Source organism: Leptonychotes weddellii, chromosome 7 (genome assembly GCF_054177405.1).
Source record: "Leptonychotes weddellii isolate Sample4059 chromosome 7, ASM5417740v2, whole genome shotgun sequence".
In the NCBI taxonomy this organism is placed as follows: Eukaryota; Metazoa; Chordata; class Mammalia; order Carnivora; family Phocidae; genus Leptonychotes; species Leptonychotes weddellii.
This window is the reverse complement of record NC_138375.1, coordinates 47,221,378-47,248,957: the sequence shown is the minus strand read 5'-3', so window position 1 is coordinate 47,248,957 and position 27,580 is coordinate 47,221,378. Positions and strand designations below refer to the sequence as shown.

Below are 27,580 nucleotides of genomic sequence, written 5' to 3'. Positions count from 1 at the left end.
AGCCTGCTTCTCCCTCTCCCACTCCCCCTGCTGTGTTCCTCTCTTGCTGTCTCTCTCTCCGTCAAATAAATAAATAAAATCTTAAAAAAGAAAACCATTTTATTTAATAATGTTCCTTTTGGAAAAATGTGGAAAAATGGCTATAGAGAGAAATATTATAAAACAATTTCCTGGGTTAGGAACAATTAAAAGTACTAGGAATCCAAGTCCTATTCTAAAATTAACTCATCTAAATAAGATATAATTCTTACATTGGATAAATCAGAATGTAAATTAAATGTAAGCTATAAAGAAGGTAGTAAGTAGCCAAGTAGGCAGGTCCATTAGATTATGATAATATTGTGCCCTGGTATAGTATTTATACTTTTTCAATGTGCTTCAATTATCTCAAAAATAACCAGATACATAGAGGGTAAATATAACCCATTTTATAAATGAGTAAATGGAACAGACACCTAGGCATTCACTGACGAAACACATTTTCAGGACCAAAACCTCTTGAATCTTACTGCCATGTTCTTGTCCATTGCCTGGTCAGTTTCTCTGTTGAGTCCCTTCTTTTTTTTTTTTTTTTTTTTTTTTTAAGATTTTATTTATTTGACAAAGAGAGAGACAGCCAGAGAGGGAACACAAGCAGGGGGAGTGGGAGAGGGAGAAGCAGGCTTCCCGCAGAGTAGGGAGCCCGGTGTGGGGCTCCATCCCAGGACCGTGGGATCATGTGTTGAGTCCCTTCTTAATCAGAGAAACTGGTTATCTCCTGTCCTACAAGGAGGCCAATGTTTACCAACTATGACTCATTTCCCTTCAATCTGGTTTCTTTTGTAGAATGAGAACCACAACCAAAGAGTTAAATTTTGAAAACATATTTGTTCTGTCAGAGGGCCCGTGTTGCCAGTAAACAAAACTTAGCAAACAACAGAAAAAGTATATATATAATACTTTGTGGTTTTTCAAAGCACTAGTAATACATTACCTGTTCAGGTGCTCCATTCCATTCTAGAATTCAAAATACAATACCGCTAACATATACCAATACCATGTCGCTTAAATTGGTGCTGGAAGTCAAGCACAACTTGTGGATTATTACCATAGTCTTTAAGCAAAGACATGCAATAGTCTTAAGATAAAGCTTCACTTTTGAAGAGCTCCTGAAGTTAGTATGATACTTACCTATACTGTAAACATATAATTTCTTTCCTTTTCTCCTTAATAAAAACCTGCCAGTAAATTAATGTATTTTGTAGTTTTAAAAATCTCAGATTTTAGAGGTGCATGGGTGGCTCAGTCGTTAAGCGTCTGCCTTCGGCTCAGGTCGTGATCCCAGGGTCCTGGGATGGAGCCCAGCATCGGGCTTCCTGCTTCTCCCTCTCCCACTCCCCCTGCTTGTGTTCCCTCTCTCGCTGTGTCTCTCTCTGTCAAATAAATAAATAAAACCTTTAAATAAATAAATAAATAAAAATAAAATCTCAGATTTTAGGAAATGTAGTAACAGTTGTAGTATAATGAATACAATTATTACTCAGAAAACTCTGGAAAGATTATGAATTGTTGAAAAATAGAAAACTGTGTGTTCCATGGGCAGCTCTGGGAATTAAGGACTGGCATTAAATTTTTATTAACCATCTTTCTATTAATATTAAATTATTTAAAAACAAAACAATTAAAGAACCTCCAGCAAGTCTTGTGATCCTAAAGAAATTAGGAGTTTTTTATGGCCTCTGCTGAGAAAAGGTTTACAGAATTGCTTGATGCTTGTTTAATTTTGGCAAAGAGCACCAAGAGAGACATAACAAAAATGGAACCTGACATAATTTTGAAATCTCCCTCAGCAATAAATAAGCTGTCTCTTTGCCTCTCAATACTACTACTAACTTCTGCTGTAGAAAATTTCTGGAAGCTGAACCAGCTTCAAAGACCCCATAGCCAGTTTCTTCCACTGAGTCCCAGATACTGCTATGACTCACTAGCGGGGTAAGCATCTCTGAATCCTGGCGCGCAAGCCTGCTAACCCAGGTGCCACCCTGAGAGTGCACTGTGGTAAGAGTCCTCAACAGTGAATACTGCTTTCTGAAGCATTTCACATTTCCTCACTCATGTCAGGGTTGTTTACTTCAGTTGTTGAGAATGTTGGTCCCCTAATGCCAGCAACATGGGCTGCATTCCTGTGAGAGTCTTCCAGATACACGTTGCTCGCTTCACTGTAGCCAGCTGCAGGGCAGCCTTAAACTTTTCTCACAAGGGACAAGATTTAGAAGGAACATCACAAATGTGTTGATCATTCAGCAAGTTTACCAAATTATTGCTCTTGGAGAGTACCACAGCTGTTAAGAGCACAGGCATACCCGGCTTCATCAAACCTACTCGATTCTGAATTTGAGACCGTCCTGTGTTTAAGCCCCATAATTCTCACTTATTAGATATGTCAGCCTGAGAAAGCTCTCTGAGCCTCAGTTTCCTAATTTGTAAAATAGGGCTGACTGTTCTACCCTCAAAAGATAGTTTTAAGGATTGCAGGAGGAAATATGAGGAAGTACTTGGAAAGTAAGCATTTCTTAAGCACTAACCTCAAAATTGATGTCTATCGTGAAAAGGATTGCAACCTCAAAATTGGTGTTTATTGTGAAAAGGATTGCAAGGGCAGAACTCTGACTTTCCCATTTCTCAAGATTTGTTTCTAAATTCAGAAGCACTGTCTCCATCAGTCTGATGGAACAGTCCACTGCCCCTATAATATTCTTTTAAATTATGTGACATAATCAGAATGAATAGTACATAGTATACATGATACATGCTACTGAGTTTCTTGCTACTGAGGTGTTAATTTTAAATGCACCTTCTGGAAAAGCTTCACAGAGTAAAAGACACATTCCATTTCAGGGGAAACAAAAGAGCAAGGAGCTCTTCTATCCTGCCAGGATATACATAGCTATGACAGAATAACAGTACTTTAACCCTTAAAAGAATATGAATTGATCTTCTCATTTTATAAATGAAGAAACTGATACCCAGAGAAATAGACTGACTAGTCCACGGACACAAATCAGTTAAATAACAAAGACCCCAATTCTGTGGAATAACCTGCCCATTGTGCCGCACTGCCTTTCACTCCCTGACTTGACAATACATAATAATTTGATCTGCATCCTTCCTCAATCCCTTGCATTTTTCAACAAAGTACTCTGACAAATATTAGTAAACAGGAAACCATTCTGGTGCATTGGAAATTGTTCCATCCTGCTCCTACCCAGTATGTAACATTGAACAAAGCACTTCTGAACTACTACTAATATATCTAAAAAACTAACATTTACCAAGAGTTTACAAGTGCTTTACTTGAATTTTTACCATCCACTGTCCCATAGTAGCATTTTATAGGGGGTCATCCTCAGACTACAACATCAGAATCACCAATACTTTAGGAAATGCGGAACCCCAGCCCATTCCTGGATTTATTGAATCAGAATTTCTGATGACCCAAGAATTTAAATTTTAGCACATTCTGCAAACGATTCTGATGCTCATGAAAGTTTGAAGCTTATTGAGTTACTAGATACTCTTACAGTCCTCTAAAATTTTAACGATGACAAAAGCTGAGGTCCAGAGAGAAATAACATATTCAGTCACACAGCTAGTGAGTTGCAAACCTGGGATTTCAACCAGGTCTTTTATTATTATTATTATTATTATTATTATTATTATTATTATTTATTATTATTATCTGAGGTTTTTCAATATTTGACACAGAGTCTAGCTGATATTCTTTAGCAAAGCATCAGCTTAGATTTGATATACTTTTTTTTAACATTTTATTTTATTTTATTTTATTTTATTTTATTTTATTATGTTATGTTAATCACCACACATTACATCATTAGTTTTTGATGTAGTGTTCCATGATTCATTGTTTGCATATAACACCCAGTGCTCCATGCAATATATGCCTTCCTTAATACCCATCACTGGACTAACCCATCCCCCCACCCCCTCCCCTCTGAAACCCTCAGTTTGTTTCTCAGAGTCCATAGTCTCTCATGGTTCATCTCCCCCTCCAATTTCCCCCCCTTCATTTTTCCCTTCCTGCTATCTTCTTCTTCTTCTTCTTTTTTTTTTTTAACATATAATGTTTCAGAGGTTCAGGTCTGTGATTCATCAGTCTTACACAATTCACAGCACTCACCATAGCTCTTTCCTATCTCCTTAAATTCATAATTTCTTCATTTCCTAACTCAACCTACAGCCTGCGTTTTGTAAAGTTAAATCATTTACTGTCCACCATCATCAGCAGATCTCAGAGCCAAGGGTTCTTTGGTGTTAAGATGGAACAGAGAGATGTTTGATAAGGATGTGTCAGATTAATAGCAGTCTCCCAACAAGGGTTGGGTTGTGAGAGTGGATGGTGCATTTGGCAAATTCTCACTGCAGTAATTCACTGTGTAATTGACTAAATGTACAGGAATTGTTGGCCACCGCTGGACAGGGATCCCTGGTTGAAGTGGATTTAATTGCTCCCTCTCCAGTTCACTGTCCCCCTGGGGTTTATCAAATCAAGTCAGTGCCTTGATTGTGATTAATTCAGCATTCTGAAAAGGGAGCACAAAAAATTACCAGTGAACTCCTCTACCCCTTTACCGTATAGACGTTGAAGACCTGGCTTAGCAGCCTTGAAGAGCTACCCAAGATCCTTAAAAAAATTCCTTTTTTTTTTTTTCAGTCCTACAGTCATTGACTTTGAGAACTTTAAGGGAATCTAAGAGATGATGTAACCCAGTGCTTCTCAATCTTTAATGTGCATCAAAGTTATCTACATATCTTGCTCAAGTGCGGATTCTTATTCTGTAGGTCTAGGGTGAGGCTTGAGATTCTGCACTTCTAACAAACTTCCCGGTGATGCCAGAGCTGTTGAGCTCCGGACCACACTCAATAGCAAGGAGCTAGCCCAGGGAATGCAAATGAGTCCCAACCCTGAAGGAGTATTGGCTGCTGCCTTAAGAACTAGACTGAAGGTTCTGTAGTTGACGCGGGGACCAGCTGGTCCATTTGCCTGGTTTGTGCCTCTCTCAGGTGTAAGGATAGGAAACTTCACCTCAACATCATTTTTTGTGGTTTTTAATTAACACTTCTTTTTCCTTGTAGTTGCATTTTTTAGCTCCTTTTTTTAAAACTGAGGTATAATTGACCTAACATTATATTAGTTTCAGGTTTGCAACATAATGATTGTTATTTGTATATATTGCAAAATGATTGTCATAAGTTCAGTTAACATCCATCACTCTACATACTTACAATTTTTTTCTTGTGATGTCTCATTTTTTTTAAAAGATTTTATTTATTTATTTGACAGAGAGAGACACAATGAGAGAGGGGACACAAGCAGGGGGAGTGGGAAAGGGAGAAGAAGGCTTCCTGTGGAACAGGGAGTCCAATGCGGGGCTCGATCCCAGGACGCTGAGATCATGACCTGAGCCGAAGGCATACGCTTAATGACTGAGCCACCCAGGCACCCCATGATGTCTCATTTTTATATGCAGACAAAGAAACCCAGAAATGTCAGTAACTTCCACAGGGTCATATAAGCTAGTTAGTGGTAGAGCTGGGACTAACTAAAGCTGGAACCTAAACCTAGGTTTCTCTGAGTTGCACAATTTAATCACAGATTGCATGTGAAGCTGTTTTAAAATATCTTTCCTCAGTTCTGTCATTGGCAGAGCAAGCCACAGAGTACAGTTTGGATTCAAGAAGCCAAAAGTCAAGTTCAGCCTCTGAAAAGTTCTGCAACTTTGGGAAAAGAATTTCTCTGTGTCTCAATTATGTTAATCTGCGGGATGATAAGTCCTTGCCTGGCCTTTCAGATTCCTTCTGACGTTGTAGAAGGCAATGAAATAAAAGGCATGAAAGCCATTTGATAAAACATAAGTAACTTAAATAAATGGAGGGCATTTTTATTAAAATTACTGTAGGATCACATTATTCTTACAGGATTATTGATTTTGGAAAACTGTCTCTATATTTCTATATATCTATATTTTATATAGATAAAAACATATATATACTTACATATATAAAAATATATATGAATAATACATGATCTTACTATTGTCCTATGTTGAGTTTTATCTGAAATTATTGAAATTACTATTTTGAACTTTATTAATGATACCTTTTTGATTTTCTACCCGCCTTTTTTTTTTTAAAAAAGATTCTATTTATTTATTTGACAGAGAGATAGAGAACACAAGTAGGCAGAGGGAGAGGGAGAAGCAGGCTCCCCGCAGAGGGGGAGCCCGATGCGGGACTCGATCCCAGGACGCTGGGATCATGACCTGAGCCGAAGGCAGCCGCTTAACTGACTGAACCACCCAGGCGCCCGATTTTCTACCCGCCTTTAATGTATCTGGTCTGTGCAAGCATGCATAGAGGCATGGGAAGTGAAAGAGAGAGAGAAAGAGAGAGATATCAAGCAAGCCAGCCAAAATCTTGTCAGTGATATCTTGTTCTGGGCTGCCAGTAGCAACAAGGCTCCATGTTTCTTTATTCACATCCAGAAGGAAAGATGGGGACTTTTTTTTTTTTTAACCCAAAATCCTCCAGTAAACCTTTCTTTTCTTTTCATTGGTTCAGTTGCCTTATGCCCTCCCATTCCTGAACTAGTCCCTGGAAGGGGAGGGGGAACACCAAGACTGGTTTATAGCAATCAGGCCCACATCTAGAACAGAGGATCAGTCTCTCCCATTGTTACAACGGGTGGGATAGATTCAGCCACAGTCCACTACAGAGGTTAATGGGGAAATAGAAAGAATTCCTTTTACCTACTTATGTAAACCAGCAAATTTACATTTTCTTCCCCAGTTGAGAAATGTTAAAGTTGTAAGTACTGTAACCATGTTACCTTTTGTTACACACCTAATTGTATGCAGGACATGAGGGTAGGCTCCTTAAGTATCTTGTCTCCAGATTAAAACAAACCATCATATAATGTGCTTTTATTTTGAAGAGGAGGTGATATAACCTCATTTTAAAGATGAGAAACCTGAGGCTCAACTAAGCTATGGAGCTTGACCAAGGGCACAACAGAGAAGCTAGAAAACAAAGCTGATTTCAAAATTCATGCCTTTAAGACTTAACTAACTATATATATGTTCTGAAATTTAAAATAGTGCTGCACAAAGATGATCTACAGAATATAATTTCATATCATCTCTACATCGTAATGAAACTCTCATTATAAATGCATTTAATTGCGGAAAGAAACTCATTTCCCGTAAGTTAGAGAAGACAGAAATAAATCTGAAAACTTAGCTTTGCTGATGGGTGCAAGCTCTCCCTTCCCCAAATTTTACTGATCCTGTTGGCAAAAACAAAATGGAACGCTCTGAGTCGCCTCTTGCCTCTGCCCACTATAAAGACGAAGAACCAAACAAAATTAAGCATTAGGAAGAAATATTATTCACAGTTTCTTGTATTAGTGAATAATGAGGTTTCTCAATGTTAGACGCTTTCCCGGACGACAGAAACTGGAAGATTCACACAGCCCAAAACCAACAGGAAGCTCACTGCCAAAGGGCTGTAGCCAAGAGCAGTATGGGTGTCTTGCTGCATTCATTCGTTTCTTTTTTTTTTTTTTTAAAGATTTTATTTATTTATTTGACAGAGAGAGACACAGCGAGAGAGGAAACACAAGCAGGGGGAGTGGCAGAGGGAGAAGCAGGCTTCCCGCAGAGCAGGGAGCCCGATGTGGGACTCGATCCCAGGACCCTGGGATCATGACCCGAGCTGAAGGCAGTCGCTTAACCAACTGAGCCACCCAGGCGCCCCATTCATTCGTTTCTTAAAGAGTACTTGAGCAAGTGCTCTGTGTGGTCTTCTGTCACCACCTTCATAGCTGTTTTAATTCAAAAACTGGTGTACCATCCCAAACCTCTCCTGGCCATGATGTGACACTAGTTCAATTCCCCTATTTCTATCTAATGTCTCATGAACTCTTCCACATTATCTTTAGTATGCGCTCTCCAGAATCTCTGCCTCCCTCACCTGTCCCTGACTTAGAACTTTCTCCTCTCTGATGAAAGTTCCGTTCCATGAGTTTATCATATAGGGCACTGTTTCAGGTACTTGATATGAATTCTCTCATTTAATCCTTATAATCGCCTAATAAGGCTGACATTGTTTTACCTATTTTACAGTTGAGAAGTTGAGAGTTTGGATATTTGTACTAGCTTATTTTAAAATCTAACGTGAGTCCCTCTCACTTCACAAAGTGGCTCTTTCTCAAAAGAAGTAAAATCAAAGTTAGCAGGAAAGGTCCAGAGGGAAAAGATGAGATCCCTCAAGCTGTCTAACTTAGCACTTACTGAATATAATGTTGTGTAGACAAAGGGCTCCCCCCCTGTCTACCTTCCCCCTTTCTTTCTCTTCCCCTGCCTGATAGGCCTGACTCTCTCTTTATAAAGGCTCAGTGCCATATATATCGTCCCCGCCTTCTCTGAGCTCAGGCCATTATCTCTTATTTGACCACTGCCCCTGCCCCATTCTTGTCACTGTTCCTTCCGCTGCACGGTGCATATTCATATTCCTAAATGTCTCCCCCTCAAAACAAGAGGGAATTTTACCCTCTCAAGGGAACATATAAATCCTAGTGTACCATCAACCTTTAGTGTGGTGACTCTGAAATAGGACTGTCTGGGTTCAAATTTCAGATCCCTTATTTACTCATTGTGTTACTCTCTGCAAGTGACTTAAATTTTTAGTCTCAGCAGGCTTATCTATGAAATGAGAGTTGTTAATAAGAGTACCTACTATAAAGGAGTGTGGTGAGGAATACATGCCATAACCCGTGTAGAATGCTTATAACTACCTGGGATATAGTATACAGGCCCACTAAATATTGACTACAAATATTACCTGCGAATTCAACTGATACTTCTTGAGTCCCCATGCAACATGCTCCTTGCCCTCACAGGGACCACATCTTAAAAGGGAGGATACACTTTCAACAGACATCTATGGAAATAATACATAAGCGAAAATAAAGGCAGTGAGGGAAATGTCTTCATTGCTATGAAAGCATATTTCAGAGGACCTGACAGAGTGGTGTATGATCAAGGAAGACTCCTCAATGGAAGGAACGTTTTTGAACTGAGCTGTGAAAGATGCAAGATACATACGAGTAAGGAAGGATGAATATGGATCCCCTTACTCCCTATTATCTGATGACACAAACGTTAGAAATTCCATGGTCCTATTAAGAAACCATGTGGAGTTTATAAATACTTTTGTTGTAATTAGATATTTGCCATTCGTATTTGTTACGAACACATTTGTTCTGTAATCATACTGCCCTTAACATCAGTTATTTTGCTTTTGTTCTATACAGTGGGTACATGCTGACAAGTTATTTGGACTACACCACTCTTTAATTACTGCTGAGTCACTTTTCCCTGGTGTATTTTTTTAAGCACAGGTACTAGATCCAGTGCTCTTTAGTGCTAAATATGTGTCTCAACTCCCACTCATAGGATTCCATAATCAGTGTGAATCCATGTACCCTCCCCATCCAGCCCACTTCTGTTCAAGAGACCCATTTCAGCACCACTTTCATGCCCCCTGCCATTCAAGAACCAAACTAAACTTTAAATCCATAGAAGCAAAGGTCACTGGCTGTGTTCCCGGCATCTCTGGGGAGCTGAATATGCTGCTCCTTTCTGTTACCCTTTTGCTACATGTTCACTGGAATCCTGCCTATTTGGTCTGCATTAGATCAGCTTTCTGGCATCTTAGCCAAATTAAATGAAAAACAATAGGAGGCAGTGAGTAACGTTCTGTGGAGGGAGAAAGTGTCTCTGATACATACATAGGAGTGGAGCTGGTAATAGTCTAGATGGCTTGTTTTTGTTTGGTTAGAGTAGGCTAATTCTCTTTTTTGAGTCAATATCTTACAAAGGGAGGGAACTATCAGATTTTTACCTGCATTAAAACCTTGGTGCCTTGACTAAGGAGACAGAAACTAAAATGACTTTGCTTCTATATAACAGATAGAAGCAGATGCTAATTTCCCTCTGACACAGAAGTGAAGCAATAGCAATGAGTGGTTTTGTATGCCCAAACTCCTCCTCATAGCTTATGGGACAAGTTGGGTTTCAAAACCCAGTAGCAAGAGAAAACCATGGGTCTCCCAATGACCTGGGATAATTATGGATCACACCTTTAAGTCAAATGTCACCTGCCAGTGAGTCTTGAAATTTGACCTGATCAATTGTCACATTTTTAATTCACTGTTCTGGGCTTTGGAAGCTAGAAAAGCCACCCCTTTTCCCTCTTAGGAACATGCACTGTTATCACCCTTGAGCCCCAGAGGGAAAATGTAGCTCCTCTTTTGCTAAAGTTTATCCATTTTTCTCCTGCTCCCTATCCTTGTGCATTAGAAACACTTGACTGGCATGTTTGCTGCCTTGCAGAAAGAAACCAAAACAAATGCCCTCTATGGTATTAGTTTAAAATGGATTGGGAAATTGTGAATTACTAGTTACATGTTGTGTATAAAAATCTTTAACAAGTCATTACCCATAATGCTTTGAGTTGTATGAACCAGCTAATAAAAAGATTAGATCAATTGTTTCTCTCTAGCTTGGGACTTGAGCCAATTATTCAGATGGAAATTGAACTGGAACAAACCTTTGCCTCTTAGGACCTGAGTTTCAGGTGTTAAATCTTCTTTGCATTATCAGGATTGGGTGGGCAAGTTCTCACATCTACCTCTGAAATTTATCAAAATAAGACTCTGGGCTTATGTAAGCTCATTTTAAACCTGGCTCCATTCCACACATCCTAAGGATCTATAGTAATTCAAGGCAAGTCCCTCCTTTGGATGGAAGAAATGTCCATTAAAATTAATAGGTTGTGAATACAGTTTCTTTCACTTCTTCCAGCTTCAGGGAATTTCAATATGATTCCAATCTTTTATATTTTTCCCATACAATTAAAATGACTCCTGACTTTCAACTTTAGTTGAAACTAGTAGCTTTATTTATTAAATTAAGAAGAACCCAGAGAGAATTCTATCAGCCTTCTAAAAGAAATTAGTCAATTCATCATATATTTTATTAATTTTACTTTATTATTAAATGTAGCAATTTGAATGTAGTCTCATTTCCCCAAAATTTAGCATTCACCCTTCAATCTCAATCCAAATGTTATTTTTAAAAATACGTGATCTGTCATTTACATTTCATTCTTAATGAATTCCACATAAATTAACACATATATAGAAAGGAATCATTTTCCAAGAGAAATAAATTTGATTCCGTGAAAGTAAAAGCCTGGAAGAGATTAAGCCACAAAAAATTAAGAAGGCTACTTAGGAAGTTCAGAAACAGAGAGATAGTACAGAATTTTTCACAGCAAGGCCCTACGTGGTTAGGAAAACAAGTACAATACTAGCACTAGATCTGGATCACAGATCTTCCTTTGAAGGAAGCTCCAGAACTATAGGATTTTTGCTAGGCAAATTTTCCCTATGCATTATTCCTATGTTATGCCATGAATTTTTTAAAAAGGCAATAAAGCAGTTCGTAATTATAGACTAAATGGAACTGAAAGGCTACGTTTTTATAAATTATACCTACAGTGACTGATGTAGCAGCCCATGGGCTGAATCCTTGGATGTGACTTTGACCACTATGGTGATGTTTGTTTAAAAATTTGGATTTAAATGTCCTTCAGGCAGGCCTGTTTTTTTAGTCTAGTTCATTACAAGGCCAACTTCTTCCTATTCTCCATTACACCTGCTTCACACTTTTATATGATCTCCCTAGCCAGATTTGAATGTGTGATCCTAGACTTAGTCTAACCCTCTAGTAACTCTATTTAGCAAGTTTTATTTTGAATACTTACTTCGTATCAACTATAGTGGTCAGCTTTAGGAATATATAAGCAGAATCTTTCCACATTGTGATGACTATAGAGTAGGATTTCCTTAACAGGGAATCAGTTTACTAAGCAAACCTTGAGGTATGCACTCATGTGATCTACCTATGAAAAATTAAAAATTGAACAACTAAACAGCAATAACTAGACTTACCCATATCCTTTACATAAGTATTTCTCCTCATGTGAAAATAGTAGAGAAAATACAAGATTTGAATCTGCAAACATAAATTTAAATGACTGCTTTACCAGTTAATAAACTTTAAGCTACCTATGAACTTCTGGATTTTGATGGGAAGGGTTGTTTACAAAATGCTGATAGGGCTAACTTTATCCTCATAATGTGGTTGTGAGATTTCAAACACTTCACAACAGCATAACAGAATAAAAAAAAGAGTAGAAATCTCAGTTCTTTTTTTTTTTCCTACAGTTATTAAAAAAAATGACCACCCTCCTGCAACCACCTGGGTAGTTCAGCAGTATTTTCCTATATTTATGTTCCAGATCTAAACTCCATATTTGGTTACTATTTCCCCATTTACTTTGGTGGAGGGATTCAACAAAGATATTGGCCTTTTCTTGCTCTCTTAGAATCTCCATTTCATATTCTAGTTGGGTGAACTTTCTTTCACCTCTTAGAATACCAAATGCATGTTAGGTGGTTTCTGAGTGTTTTTCCTTTGGAAAGTGTGTTTTGGATATTCTCAGGGGGTTAACAGTTCATTGCCTTAGCATTTCAAGTTACTCGGGTTACCGTCATTTCATGGAAGATAAAACAAGATCTCCTACCCAACTAGTCACAGCAATTGGAAATTGCAGAGCTAGGATTTCTTGGAGTTTTGCAATTTCTCACTCTTCTCTTGATGATATGAGTAGTGAACTGGGATTTAAAATAGCCCCATCTCACATCCCAAGATAAGCATGCGGTGCTCCTGGCCACTGAGGGATGTGATTTGTTTTTCTGTATAAGATTATAGGACAAGGACATTCTTCCAGAGGACACACCTGTCATTGGGAAAGGTGCAGAAAAGGGAGCAAGAAAACTGAAACTAGACCTGGAATTAACAAATTATATAAAAATAATGTCCACTCATCATTGTTTAATGTGATATCTTTTAAGCAAAATGGAACTGTTAATCAAAGCATGTTCTGTTCCTTGATGGGAAAAAAAATGTTGGGTTGAGAAATGGAAAGAAGGAAGAGAAAACCTCTGAATCCAAATGTTAAACATGAATTTACCCTTGTTTGAACCATCAGCACACTGGTCAGTCTGAGAAATAAGTCAGCAGAGAGGTCCATCCTTCTACCCAATAGAATGGCTGATTCAATCAGTGTGCAAACTGCCTTATTCACAGAGATTCATTCATAGGAAGCTCTGGAATGCTGGAGTAAATAAATCAGTCTGTTTCTCAGAATTTCAGCATTTCCTTCTTGATTGATAAGCAAAATAACTCCAAGTAAAACAATTTTCAGATGGATTGCTGAACGGGAAACAGGAGACTTTATTCACACTGGCCTGCTTAATAGGGCCTCTCCAAAAACCCTTGTTGTCAGGAAGGGACACTTGTGAGTTAAAGTTCAAGATGAGAAAGCAGATAGTGTCGACACTTGGACTAAAGCAAGGCCTCGGCATAGCTCTTACAAAGGCAATTTATCTGGGGAGAATGGCAGTTTATTCACTAGTCTCTCTTCCTTCTCTTTCCCTTCATTTACTTTTGCTTCCTTCTCTCTCTTGTTTTAAGTACTACCAACAAATTTCTCATGGCTTGAGTAAGTAAAAATACCAAGAAATGAAAATTTGATAAATATTTTGTTATGTTTTCCAGAGCAATAGAAATTGCTACATGATCTTTCTGGTTAAAGGGAAGCTAGGTCTTGTTAATCTCCTAATCAGAAAAAGGACAGTTTAGTGTTTTCTCCTGTGTCTCACTGCTCATGTGAAGAAAAAGGCAATTAGGAAATCCACCTGCGCAAGCCTGGAAAGGTTGGTGTGGAGACCCAATTTCAAAGATTAGCTAAATCAGGTGACAATTGCTATTCCTTCCATTTTCTGGAATGTCTGCACCTAAATACACCCCAATAGAGAGATGGCATTTCAAGACAGAACTCCTAATTGAAGAAAATCTCAAGATATGCAATTGTATTGTTTGATCATTAGAAGTAGGAACCTTGGAACAAATAGATGAAGTGCCAGTACATTCCATACCAACTGTGCAACTCTGGGCAGATCACTAATTATCCAAAATTCTCATCCTCCTCATTTTCAAAATGAGAATATTAGAAATAACTTTCTCATAGGGTTATTGTCCAAGATGAAGTATCACAACTGTGTAAAGCCTTTACTACAATGCTTACCTACAGAAAATAATAAATGGAGGTCACATATGTTCTCTATGAAAGCTGCTTTTCAACATGGTGGTGTGGACTGCAGTCAGAACTTCAGCTTTTTCTTCATTTCTCAAGGCCTCTGCCTCTTCTTTATTTAAAGTCATGCCCTTCAGCTGCTTCCAATAAACTGATAGTTTTCCAACTGTGAACTTCATCCCCACAGCCTGGCATCACCTGGGAGCTTGTTAGAAATGCAGATTGTTGAGCCTTATTCCAGACATTACTGACTCAGGAACTCTGGGAGTGGGGCCCAGCGACCTCTGTGTTTTAATGAGCTTTCCAAGGGATTCTGATGCATGTTCAAGTTTAGAAAGCACTGAAACAAACTATACCATCCACCAAACCAAAGAGATACTGAGAGTGGTGTTTCCCAGACAGAAATTGTCACTGGGAGGGCTGGTGAATAGTCAAACCACAGACGTCTACTCTACTCAGGTGAAAGCATTCCAGTTGACAAGATTTTACATCGGCTGTCATCTTTGTGACGTATTTAAATACAGACATTCTTATTCATTCCTCATTAAGGAAAATTGTGCAAGCCTTCAGATGACTTGCCCCTACCATGCACTGAGAGGGTCCTCTTTTATGAGCTATAGAGTGCACATGGGTTTGGGTTTGGGGGCTGCTGCTGTGCCTCAGCATGACACAGTGAAAAAGACCAGATTCTAATTCTTGCTCTAATTCGCTGTGCAAACACGTGGTAGGTTTCTTAACTTCTCTGTGCTTTATTTTCTGAGCATGAGATCAGTACCTGGCCCACAGGGCCACTGGGATAACTGAAAGAGGTCAAAATGTAAAATGATTAGTCCTGGCTTCCGGTGGCTACTCTCTAAGCTCCCTTCTCTGGGGTAAGAATGAGGCATCCATCATGGAAATGGCCAGGGCACAGTGGGAAATCTGCTTCCAGATTTCAGGCTCCTGAGTATGATGCTCTAGCAAGACACCTATATAAATTGAGGGAGAAGCACTAGAGCAGGAAAGGAATTCAAGAGGTAGCCCCAAGCAATTCCAATCTTCAGACTGGTGTTGCAAAATTAAATCCACCTTTTTTAAAAGATATTATTTATTTATTATTTTAGAGTGAGCCAGTGAGAGAAAGAGCATGCCTGCGTGCACAGGAACAGGGGGAAGAGCAGAGGGGGAGGGGAAGGAGGGGGAAAGAATAGAGCAGACCCAGAGCTAAGCACCACAGAGCCCCATGTGGGGCTTGATATTAGGACCCTGAGGCCATGACCTGAGCCAAAACCAAGAGTCGGACGTTTAACCAACTGAGCTACCCAGGCACACCAAAATCCACCTTATTGATGACTCACAAAGGGATTGAGTTACTAAGGGTCACAAAATTAATTCCATCCAATCAGCATTGTTTATTGAGCATACTATGTGCCAGGCACCATGTCAAGTGCTTGGGGATACAACAGTGAAAGGACAGACCTTGTTTCTGCCTTTACCAGGAAATGTAGTCTGGTGGGGCAGACAAATATTAAACAGATGATCGTGATGACAAGCATTTTGGTGGAATGTTGAAGGGCCATGAGGAAACAAGCTGGGCCCTTTCCCTGCTCTGTCACACCAGCAATGGGACCATTTCCCTCTCTGACGCTCGCCTTGGGACTGTTTCCCTTGGTGGTCAGGAGGATGCTGGTGCATCTGTGAACCCACGAACACTGCGTTCCCTCTCCACCTATGAAATGAAAGGCAGCTGCTACCCATCTCACCTCAACACTCAGAAGCAACTCAGTCTAGACTTATTTATTATATTTAATAAATGTATCATGTATTATAACAAAAACATATTTAGTGTTTACTTTGTACTAAGCAGTTCTCAGCACTTTACAGAAGCCACTAATCAGAGCAAAATTAAGTAATCTGATGAATTCAAAGTTCTGGTTTGCTCCTACAGTCCATGGCATTTAAAGAAATGGCAGTGGAAGATCAAATGTATTCATTTAATGAATATTTATTGCTTTTTAAAAACAAGATCAGTTATGATTTTTTGAGTGCTTACTATGTGCAAGGCTGGGCTAAGGGTTTGCATGTGCTGTCTTATTTAACCCTCTCAAACAACTCGAGGAGACTGATGTTGGCATTTTCCTTCACTTTACCTATAAGAAAAATGAACTCAGAGAGGTTGAATGAGTTGCCCATGGTCTCAAAGCTTGTGAATGGCTCATTCCAGAATCAAAGGCTGGATTGTGAGTCCAGAATTAGAATTTGGAAACACTGCACTGTATCCCCCCTTCTAATAGAAAACCAATACAATTCCAGGGGTTGATCAGGACATGATGGCATACCTCAAAAAACAAAAACAAAAACAAATCCTCAGAACTGGTGATTCCAAAGCAAGTTGGGGAAACGGATGTTACGGTGTGGTGTCAGGGGAGGGATGCAGCTCATTTCTAAGGAGGCAAGTAAAAAGGTCGGCATTATCTGGAAGGCTTTAGATAGGACATGAGAAAATGGTGAGAAAACTGGTCTTTCAAAGGACAAGGTGGGGTAATCAGAGCACTGTCTCACGGCTTAGCTCTGAGGTGCAGGCTAATAAACTACAACCTGCTTGAGCTGCTTCCTCCAGGTCACTGTTAATTGGGAAATAAATTAGAAATGAAGGTGGTTATACTTTATACCTCTTTATACCTGGTGCACATGTTCAATCCACCTCCCCCACCCGCACCCCTCCCCCACTTGGGCCTGAGCAAGTCTCCAGCAGTGCTGAGATGATTAGGCTTACCTACGGAAAGCTCATCACCTGTATCTATTCCACATACACTACAAGAACAACATACTTTTTTTCAGGCAAAGCTATTTACTGTGTTTTCCCAGCCCACGAGCACCTGTGTATCCCGCTGCATTTGTAGCCTGTCATGACAATCAGCTTGTGTAGCACTTCTGTTTCCCAAGTCCTTCCCACATACCTGTCTCAGTTAATCTCTCAAAACTCTATTCTTACAGTTGAAGCAAACTAGCTTCAGAGGGATTAAATCACTTTTCTGGGCCATCTGAGTGGCTCAGTCAGTTAAGCATCTGACTCTTGGTTTAGGCTCAAGTGATGATCTCAGGGTCCTGGGATCAAGCCCTGCATTGGGCTCCACCCTTAGCCAGGAGTCTGCTTGTCCCTCTCCCTCCCCCTCTGCTCCTCCTCCACTCTCTCTTTCTTTCCCTCTCTTAATAAATAAATAAAATCTGAATGAATGAATGAATGAATGAATGAATGAATCACTTTTCCAAGGTCAAAAATAATAAATAGAGCAGCCAGACCTCCAATCTTTTGACTCCAACTCCAGTATTCTTTCTGGAGACTGTTACTGGACCAGCAGCAGGGACCAGCAACAATGCCATCTTTTCCTCACCACTGTGTCTATGATACTTGGCACAGTGCCAGACACACACTAGTGTTCAGTAGATAAATTTTTTAAATTTTTGATTAAAAAATAGATAATAGTGGCGCCTGGATGGCTCAGTCAGTTGAGCATCTGCCTTCGGCTCAGGTCATGATCCCAGGGTCCTGGGATCGAGCCCCGCATCGGGCTCCCTGCTCAGTGGGGAGTCTGCTTCTCCCTCTCCCTCTGCCTGCCACTCCCCCTGCTTGTGCTCTTTCTCTCTCTCAAATAAATAAATAAAAATCTTTGTAAAAAATATAAATAAATAAATAATAGGTAATAAAGCTTTAAGAATAATCTAACAAGTCTTGAATTTCATCGATAACAAAACAGAAACTCACTAAAATCAGACAAATTATCCAACTTAGAACAAGTTTCCTTTATTTATTTATTTATTTATTTATTTATTTAGGTGGGCAGCAAAGCAAAGTTTATTGAGTGATAGTAAAGTGATAGTACAAAGCTCCCGAAGAGGCAGGGGACCCAAGAGGGTTGCCATGCTCCTGTTATTTTTATAATGCTTATTATTATTGACTTGTATTTTTACCTCAGCCAAGTCTGATAGATATTCACAACTGTTCTCAATACAATCACTCAATAGAAAAACAAATATCCTGGTGCTTAGAAGGGGGGGGTGCGGGGAACAGGGACTCCTGAACATTGTCATGCATGGTGGCCAAAGAAATTTTGCTAATCAGTTATTTTCTAGGTAGTTAAAATAAGAGTTAACAACCCAGAGCAGAACAGAAAATAAGCACCCAGTCTGAAATAATGAGGGGTGCTAAGTTCCCCACGTCCATCAGCTTCACTTTCCTTGAGTGTTGTGAAGTCATACTTCTCTCCCCCAAGCTGTGCACTCTAATGATCAAGGTTTGAATGCCACCTCTACCATTTAGTAAATGTATGAGTTTGTGAAATTTAGTAAACACCTTCACTGAAAACCTAGGAAAGAATTCCTTTTCAAAAGATGGTTGTGAGCATTCAGCGAGACAGTTTCCACAAAGCCTTGGTGCATGGTACATGCTTTTGAATATTTGCTTTCTTCCCTGAGGCCACTGGGTCCATCAATAAAGCCATTACCTGGCCCTTCCTTGACAGAAGTGTTTCAACATTTATTGGGTTTCATTTCCAAATCTTATAAACTTTAGAAATTAATCTTAGGAATGTATTTGTTTAACATGTCCACTAAGCAAAATACTACCATAAACCAAACATACAGAATGTCTAATGAGTGGGCAGAGGTTAATTGGTCAATTACTAGGTTCTAGCATATTTTACAGCTTCTATTTCTCAAAAGATTTTAGATTTGAATTTATAATACAGGGTCATTAAACCACATTTGAAAGCTAATTGTTAGTATATAATCTTAGCAGCCTTCTTTTTGCCTTCTGCATAATTCATGAAGCTCAGACCATTTTATCTTCCAATTAAGTGTTTGGTTATATCCCTTGCTTCCATATATCACTGGTATCTACTATTGACCATTTTTCCTTTATTCATATTTCAGAAATTTTACTGGCAATTGGCATATCCTGATTCTCCACCAAAATAAATGTACTCTGTTATTAATAATAATGTGTTGCATCTAGGTTTTATTATCTGTAGCAATTGAGAGCTCTTAAAAATAAGACACACAAATCTTCCCTTCTTAACAAAACAAAACAAAACAAAAAAAATTACATGGTCATTTAATATTTAGGTATCACAACATCAGTATTCATTCTTTACTTTTAGCTTTGCCAAGAAGAAATCACCCAAGAGAGAAAAGGATCACCCTATGTACAGGCCAGCTTAATTCTACTCCCTGGGCCCAGAATTCCACTTAGTATAGCCAGCTTTGGACTGACTCTCTTCTTCTTGAATCCTGCCTCCTTCCCTCCTCTCTCAAGTCAATCCCTCACCCCACTCACCCCTCTACCAGGCACAGTTTGTCCAGCTGTTAATTTTCAAGTTCCTTGTTGCTCTGAGTGCTATTGCATTTTGGCATGTCACATGATGCCAAATTTCCATTGTTCAAAAATCTTCTTTTACCCTCTTTATGTTGACCCAGCAAATTTGAGGTGATATCTTATAACTGTGAGTGTTAAGAAGCATAATCAAATGAAGTTATATGAAAATGTCTCTCGCATATATAGCCAGTGCTTAACAAATATTATTTACTGTTTTTAGTTCTAGTTTTATCATGAATTTATCTGTAATTAGGCTATTATTGTGAGCACAATTCAGTAATTAATCCCTTAATACTATTTCATACCTAGCACAGCTTAATTTTGTGTGTATTCATATCAGAACTGTAAATTCCTTATAGTGTGTCATGCTTCTATTTCTCCGTATGCCCCTAAGTAGAAACAATGAAAATGGTACTAGCAACAGTCTATTATATCATGATGTCATTACAGAAATCCTCTAGGGTTGCACTGTCACACCATTTAATAGATGGAGAAACTGAAACTTGTGTAGCTTATAGTGATGGAGCCACTGTTCAATTTAGGAATTCGCCCAACGTCATTTAGCTAGTAAGTGGCAGAACCAGGATTTACACCCAGACACCTGGCTCCCAAACCCACAGACCCAGCCAGTATGCTCCTCTTCCTTCTTCATCTCTTGAATGGCCACTATGAAACAACTTGGTAATTGCGAGGTTCTCTGAAAGAAGATCATTGGAATGGTGAATGTCAGAGTGCCTCTGATTTTTGAGCATCAAAATTATACCCATTAGGGAAAAAAAATACATCCATTAGAAGATATTTATGAGATTGTTAAACTGTGAGACTCTAGCCTTGATCAAACTATATTCTCATCTCAGAGCATAGCTTGATGATCCTCAGTGATCTCAAATGGCTCTAAATGATACACTGATTTGAGGGCCATGCTGGTTGTCAAATGATGAGTCATTTCTGTTCGTAATCCCTCTCGGATAATGTAACCTCACAGCCAGTTCTCTTAGCCACTCTGATAAATGCAACCTAACCCACCTATCGTAGTGCCTTGCATAATTAGCACCAACAAAGACTTCCCATTTTGGTCATCTTCTCTGATTCTTCTCCCTTGCAGATGGACCCACACGAGAACATCTTACTGAGCACTCTTGAGATAAAGAATGAAATGGCCACATCTGAGGCTGTGATGGGACTTGGAGACCCCAGGAGCACAATGCTGGCCTACGATGCCACCAGCATCCAGTACCGGAAAGCCGGCTTGCCCAGGCACAGCTTTGGGCGTAATGCCCTGGAACGGCATGTGGCACAGAAGAAAAGCCGCCTGAGGAGACGCGCCTCCCAACTGAAAATCACCATCCCCGACTTGACTGATGTGAATGCCATAGATCGGTGGTCCCGCATATTCTTCCCAGTGGTTTTTTCCTTCTTCAACATCGTCTATTGGCTTTATTATGTGAACTAAAACACAGCCTCCCATGGGAAGCAAGGACTAGATTCCTCCTCAAACCAGTTGTACAGCCTGATGTAGGACTTGGAAAACACATCAATCCAGGACAAAAGCGATGCTAAAATACCTTAGTTGCTGGCCTATCCTGTGGTCCATTTCATACCATTTGGGTTGCTTCTGCTAAGTAATGAATACACTAAGGTCCTTGTGGTTTTCCAGTTAAAATGCAAGTGATTTGTACACATGTTGGCAAGACTGTGTCTGAGTGTTCCACTTTATCTGCTTAGTGTGCAGGCTCAATTGAGGGGAATTATTTAGAAGCTATTCTTAGAGGGCTCAGGAGCATTGCCAGTCATTTCACTGAGAAGTGGTCAGATCCAGATACTCCCCATCTTCATTTTTAACATTGGCATGCTGTTGAGATGGCACTGTGCTTATGAAACATTATCTGCAATGCCATGCCAACATGCTTACTGAAGGTGGTCTATGCCTGTCTTTTGAAGGTGATAATGGCGTCATGGGAAGATAATTCCCACTGAATTATAGAAGGTTCTCATGTAGTTCAAACAGGATAGGGAGAGTGAAGACAGAGACTTGTAACCAATTTGGCCAGTCTCTGCTTGAGCATAGGGAGTCTTCCATTTTGACATTTAGAAACTGGGGACTGCTGAACATTATCATGCACTGTGGCCAAGAAATGTTTCTAAAAAGCTATTTCCTAGGTGGTTAAAATAAGAGTTAATTATCCAGAACAGAGTAAAAAATCCAGAAGTAACTATTGTAACAAAATTAAAGCAAGCAAGCAACATGACCCTTATCATCAGCCCCACACAGCATCTGGTTTATACCTATTTTGTGTAATGGCAAAAGGTCCAGTGAGAGAGATTTTTTTTCCCCCAACTTCACAAGCTTTTGATAGCAGACCTAAAGAAGTTTTTATAGTTTATCTAGTCAAAAGACAACCACAAAATAGAAAAGTTAGCAAAATTAGACATATCTTAGATGTAGGTTAGATTGGGAGTCATTCAAATATATTAACATAGAGCACAGACAAAGCTAGCAAACAGGTTGATCTTCTCAGACAATGTCAGCCGTCTCTACATTTCCCTGTAAGTTTATTTCTGAATTTAATAGCATATTGAAAAAGAAGGATTTGTTCATTTCTTTAAAGGATTAATGGTCCTTTCCAGCTTTTCTTGTTTCTGAAATCCTGATTATATTCTTAGGAGACAGACAAAGTAAGGCTTTGAAGAGATTGATTGAACTACATTTCCTTATGTGCAGTGAAATTCACCTTTGTAATTTTCATAGCAAACAATACTTAAAGGATTATGTGCACAAGTAGAGTTAGTTTGTGGGTTTGTTGGGTTTGACTTTTTAAGGGTGCTTTCATTGTGTATGTTGCAATTGGCCTAATGAAAGAACATATGAAAAGTAATGTAGCATAGGATAACAACAAAGCCACATTAACATGATGAATGTTATGAGCCTCAGTTGATATTACAGAAAAATATATAACTGATAGGCAGGCATGATGTATTGTTTTTATTCAATTTTTGAATCATGTCAGTGTGCTTTTTTCTATACTAATGGACATATGCATTCGTATGTGAGGAAAGAGAATAAGCTAATATATTTTATTTCTGTCAATGTGAGGTTCATATTTTGCTTTTCTTGGGGAAAATAGTGAATTGCTAATTTCTCCTTAAAGTTTGATTTGATTGAATGTTTTCTTGGAGGATGACTTTGCTATTTCTATTTTAAAAACAAAAAAAACCCACTTATTTTTCAAAGTAATATCCCTAATTGTGCATAGTAAGCCAAGGCTAGTATTTGCCTGTGGGTTAAGTGTATGGTTTTTTCCCTCTGATAATTCAGCAGCTTGGAATATGATGGAGTCCTACTGCCCTCCTATTCTAACTTTCAGAGACAGAGGGGGTAGGAAAGGGTTTAGCATTCAGCTTTCTAAATTTGCTCTAAGATGGGAGGTATTTTTTTTTTCCTTCACCAGCAAAGGGAACTCTGGCCTTTATTTTTTGATTATACACTTGAACACCTCTGAGTATGGTCTTTGGGCAGAATCCAACCAAGTTTCTGCCCATGGGCTCAGAGTAGAAATTCCTCAAGCTTCTCCAGAGACACACTTTCTCCTAGGCAATCATTTTGGGGCATCACTCTAATAAAAGTGCCTGTCCCTTGTCATCAGGGGTTAAAGTTTGGGTAGCATATATCAGGAAGGAGCATTTCGATAACTCAGGTGCACAACTCCAAAATGCCATTCTGGAAAGGTTTTTCTAGAGACAACTCAGAGCCCAAGTCTAGAAGTGGGCTCTTATTTGCAATTATCATAAAAGCCATAAAAATCCTTGATATTGTCATTTATGGTTACAACAAAATTTAGATGTCCAGGGAAGTCAACATAGTAATCTAGACCAAAGTGAGAGATGAAACTTTGCAGCATGAGCCTCAAAAACATATGACCAGGGATTCATTTCTGCTCGCAGTGACAAGAAGAAACCAGAAAAGGGAGAAACACAGGAGCTTGAAACAGATACCCTAGAGCAAAATCCATATATTGGCATTCAATAACCATGTAGGTAGAAACGACTGACTCATCCTGCCCAGAGATATCAGTAGATGTAGAATTTATTTTTAACTATATTTTTACTGTAGTTGAATTGGATTATAGTTGCCAAATTGAGGGCGGGTCAGGGAGGGGTGCTAGATCTCATAAGTCTTTGAAGACCAGTCAGCTTGATATCCAGTGGTTAAATTTAAGGACCGCAAAAATGTGTTTTGGCAATTCTGATATGGTATTACTATCACTTTATACATATATATATATATATATATATAGTTTTCTTTTGATTATGAAACAGCCAGATAGCCAGCAATTAAGGTGTTTTTCATCTTTGTGAAATTCATAGGCAAATTCTGACTCTAAAATGCAGTCTAAATGAAACCTTTGATCTCAATCTGTATATATATATTGTACATGACTGCTAGTAGGTATGAAATGCATTTTCAGAATTGAAAACTCATGCAACATAATCATGTGTTTGCATAAGGAATGTTACAATTCTTTCTACTGCAATTTAATAACAGGGGAAAATACTTAAGCAGTGCCATCTAGACCTTTTCTCTTCTCATGTCTTCAAAAGCAGTGCTAAGTAAAAATAATAATAATAATAATAATAATGGTTTATGAACCAAAAGACTTTACATTCTAGCATTAGGAACACAAAAATTCTGTCAGCTTATACAAAAGCACAACACATAGAGAAAGTTCAGTGGAATGCAGTGGGAAAATGAATCATGTTCATTTAAAGCAAGACCTGCCTTAAATTGGCAACTAACACAATTTCCATTTTCTATAGGTAACTGTGTTCCAGTTTTATGATTAAATTAATACTCAACAGCAAAAACAGCAAAACAATCAACAAAAGACAGGTCTTACAACATATCTACATGTATATATGTGTATATATCAATCCATATAAACATACATACATGTATATGCATTCATATGTTGGAAAACAAAAGGAATAAGCTAATACATTTCATTTCCTTCATTAAACCAGTGTAGGAGTATTTTTAATTGGCAACCAACAAATCGGTATATTGAAACTAGTAATACAGGGTACTGAGCATTTCTCTATCAGCAGATCAATGCCTACAGTTCTTATGAACCATTGCACATTTTGACAGCACCATAGTACTGTACCTCGGAACATCGGGAATTAACTAGTTCTCACATTGCTTGTCTACTTGCTCTCTTTTTCAAGGAAACAAATAACATTGTCTATTGGTGATTTAAAAACAAAGTCTTAAGAAAACAGAAAATGATAAAAAAAAAAATTCCTCCTTGAAGGAGGAGAAAAAAAATAACTAAACCCCACCATGTTGGTTAGGGCAAATACTCTCAACTGTAGCAATCATGCCATTTTGCGAAGTGTACAGAGTCCATGTAATGTGAGCAACCATAACTTTCACTGAGCGTGTGTAAATATTAAAACAGATTTCTTAAATATTTTTAACTTCTGATTTGTATTTTGTGGTAAGGCAACATGTTAATTCTGTTTATGGCTTAAGTTTATGTGTCATAATATGTAAATAATTCAACATGCTGTAAATGAATAGTCAATAGATACAAATAATTGTTTAATTTTTTTCTTAATTTTTATTTATTTTTTACTAAGTACGGTTACTGCAGTGCCCCAGCAGAGTAATTTAAACACCTTTTGCATAAATGGTTTGGGATCCCAGACAGAAGGGTTTCAATTTGCTATCACACACACATGTACACATACATGCATGCACACACACACACACACATTCAAACACACGTACTCTCACTTTCTGCTCACTCGCCCCCACTCTCATCCCCTTTATGGGAAATGCTGTAGTGTTTCTGTAGTCAACGTAACAACCAAGAGGTAGCCTTAGCAATGGAAATGGGAAAAGCAGAAGTGATCATTGATAACTTGGTGGCGTTTTTTATATGTCAGAGTTCAAGAAACCAAAGGTTGTAACTTAAATCTCAATTTTAAAAGAGTAAAAGTTTATATTGATGGCACTACAGGAAATAAAAGTGCTTATTATTTATACCTGTTCCAGAAATTTATTACACATAATACACATAAGACTTTTTTTTAAATAATAGCATTTTGTCCTTAGATAGTATCATTCCTTTTAACCAAAGACTCCAGAATTATTAAAAAACAAAAAAAGGAAAGAAAAAAGGAAAAATGGAAGAAAATAAAAAAAAAAAGACCGCTTTACACCAAAGGTTTAAAAGTATTTTCCAAATACACTAAGAACATTGTAAAAACTAGTAAGGAGCCAACAAAACGTAAATTAAGATACTGCCCTAAAGAAATCATTTAAGAAAAAAAAAGCAGCAACACCCTTAAGTAATCTATTACTTATTTGAAAATTGAAATAAAACATTTCTGTGGATATATGCAAAATTCTGACATTAGATTTTAATTTGCTTTGAAAAGTTCTTTTGTGATAAAGATAAATATGATCCAAATGATGACAAACAAAACTTTGTGTTTTTTAACTTTCAAAACCAACTGTCTCTCTCCTGTCAAATGTCCACTAATCTGATGCCCTTGTGTGTGTCCTTGTACCACTTGAAGCAAGTTGACAGTTCCATCAGCTTGTATCTCTTCCATTTCAGTTCAGTAATTTTAGTTCAACCATGGTCATTATAAGCATAATTATTTCAAACAAAGTTGCAAATGATTTGAATTCCATAGCATTTTTAAAATTTTATTTGCATGGGTGTTTAAATAGTTCTGTTATGAATATTGTCCCTGCACAGTTCTGAATTGTCCTTTTATAAAAAGTGATATTCTAGTTTCTTCACAATGTAGTGATTATCAGCCTTACTAATTACCTTGTAGCCTTTCTTAATATGCACATAATGCACATTTTCCAATGGCTAGAAAATGCAAAACACAAGTGAATATCATTGCATCTATTTTCATGTCTTTCTAAAAACAGGACTACTAAAATCTCTGGGATACATGAGATAGTAACAAATGAGGATTATAAATGAGTAGCACATAAGAATTATTTTCTTGAATTTAAACTTATTACAACCAGTTTCAGCATGTAAATATATAATAATGTTGGCTAGTGTGTAATTCTTGAACTAAGAAATATAAATAAAACTTAAAAGGACATGTGTGTGTAGTTTCATTGGGTTCAAAACATATATGTGCACATATATATACAACATATATAATCTATTAGTATAAGTTAGTTTGTAGAATCTTTTTTGTTTGTTTGTTTTTGTTTTTTAAAGATTTTATTTATCTATTTGACAAAGAGAGGCACAGCGAGAGAGGAAACACAAGTAGGGGGAGTGGGAGAGAGAGAGAAGCAGGCTTCCCGCTGAGCAGGGAGCCCGATGTGGGGCTCGATCCCAGGACCCTGGGATCATGACCTGAGCTGAAGGCAGACACTTAACGACTGAGCCACCCAGGTGCCCCTAGAATCTTGGTTTTTGCGAAAAGCAATGGAAAGCTTCAGAACTTGGGACCTGCTGTTGGGCCAATTTGAGTTTGAGCTCAAACTTGTCACATATTTGGTATATGACTGTGCAGCTACTTAATCCATCTAACTCTGTTTTCTTATCTCTAAAGCAAAGATACAATTGCACCTCCCTCATAGGACTGTTGTAAAGATGAAATGTAATAACACATGAGAAGTCCTTAGCAACATACAAGATACATGGTAAGTGGTATGTAAACAGTAGATACTATTGTTGTTGCTTATGTTAATTATCATCATCACTGGAATAGTCAGCATATATATCACAAATTCTATTATATATAAAACTTCACAGTAATTATTAAATGTTCTCTTAGATTAGGTATTTTATATAAGGATAATTAATTTAAAAATTGGCTTTAATCATGAAACATGATAAACGTGCTCATTCATTTAACATTCAATACATATCTGCTGGAAACATTATGCTAAACTCTGTACAA

The 27,580-nt window shown here is 38.2% G+C and overlaps 1 protein-coding gene across 3 annotated transcripts in view; it reads left to right on the top strand.

Annotated features, from left to right (window-relative positions):
- GABRB2 (gamma-aminobutyric acid type A receptor subunit beta2) overlaps positions 1-26,792 on the top strand; it is a 238,125-nt gene extending 211,333 nt beyond the window's left edge. For 2 of the 3 annotated variants that reach the window (XM_081826279.1, XM_081826280.1), the window contains exon 11: positions 20,742-26,792. In XM_081826279.1, coding sequence (XP_081682405.1) covers positions 20,742-21,089 — 348 coding nt within the window. In that variant the 3' untranslated portion in view covers positions 21,090-26,792. The remainder of the gene's footprint in view (positions 1-20,741) is intronic. The other variant, XM_081826281.1, reaches the window with a different exon arrangement.
- Positions 26,793-27,580: the final 788 nt, after the last annotated feature.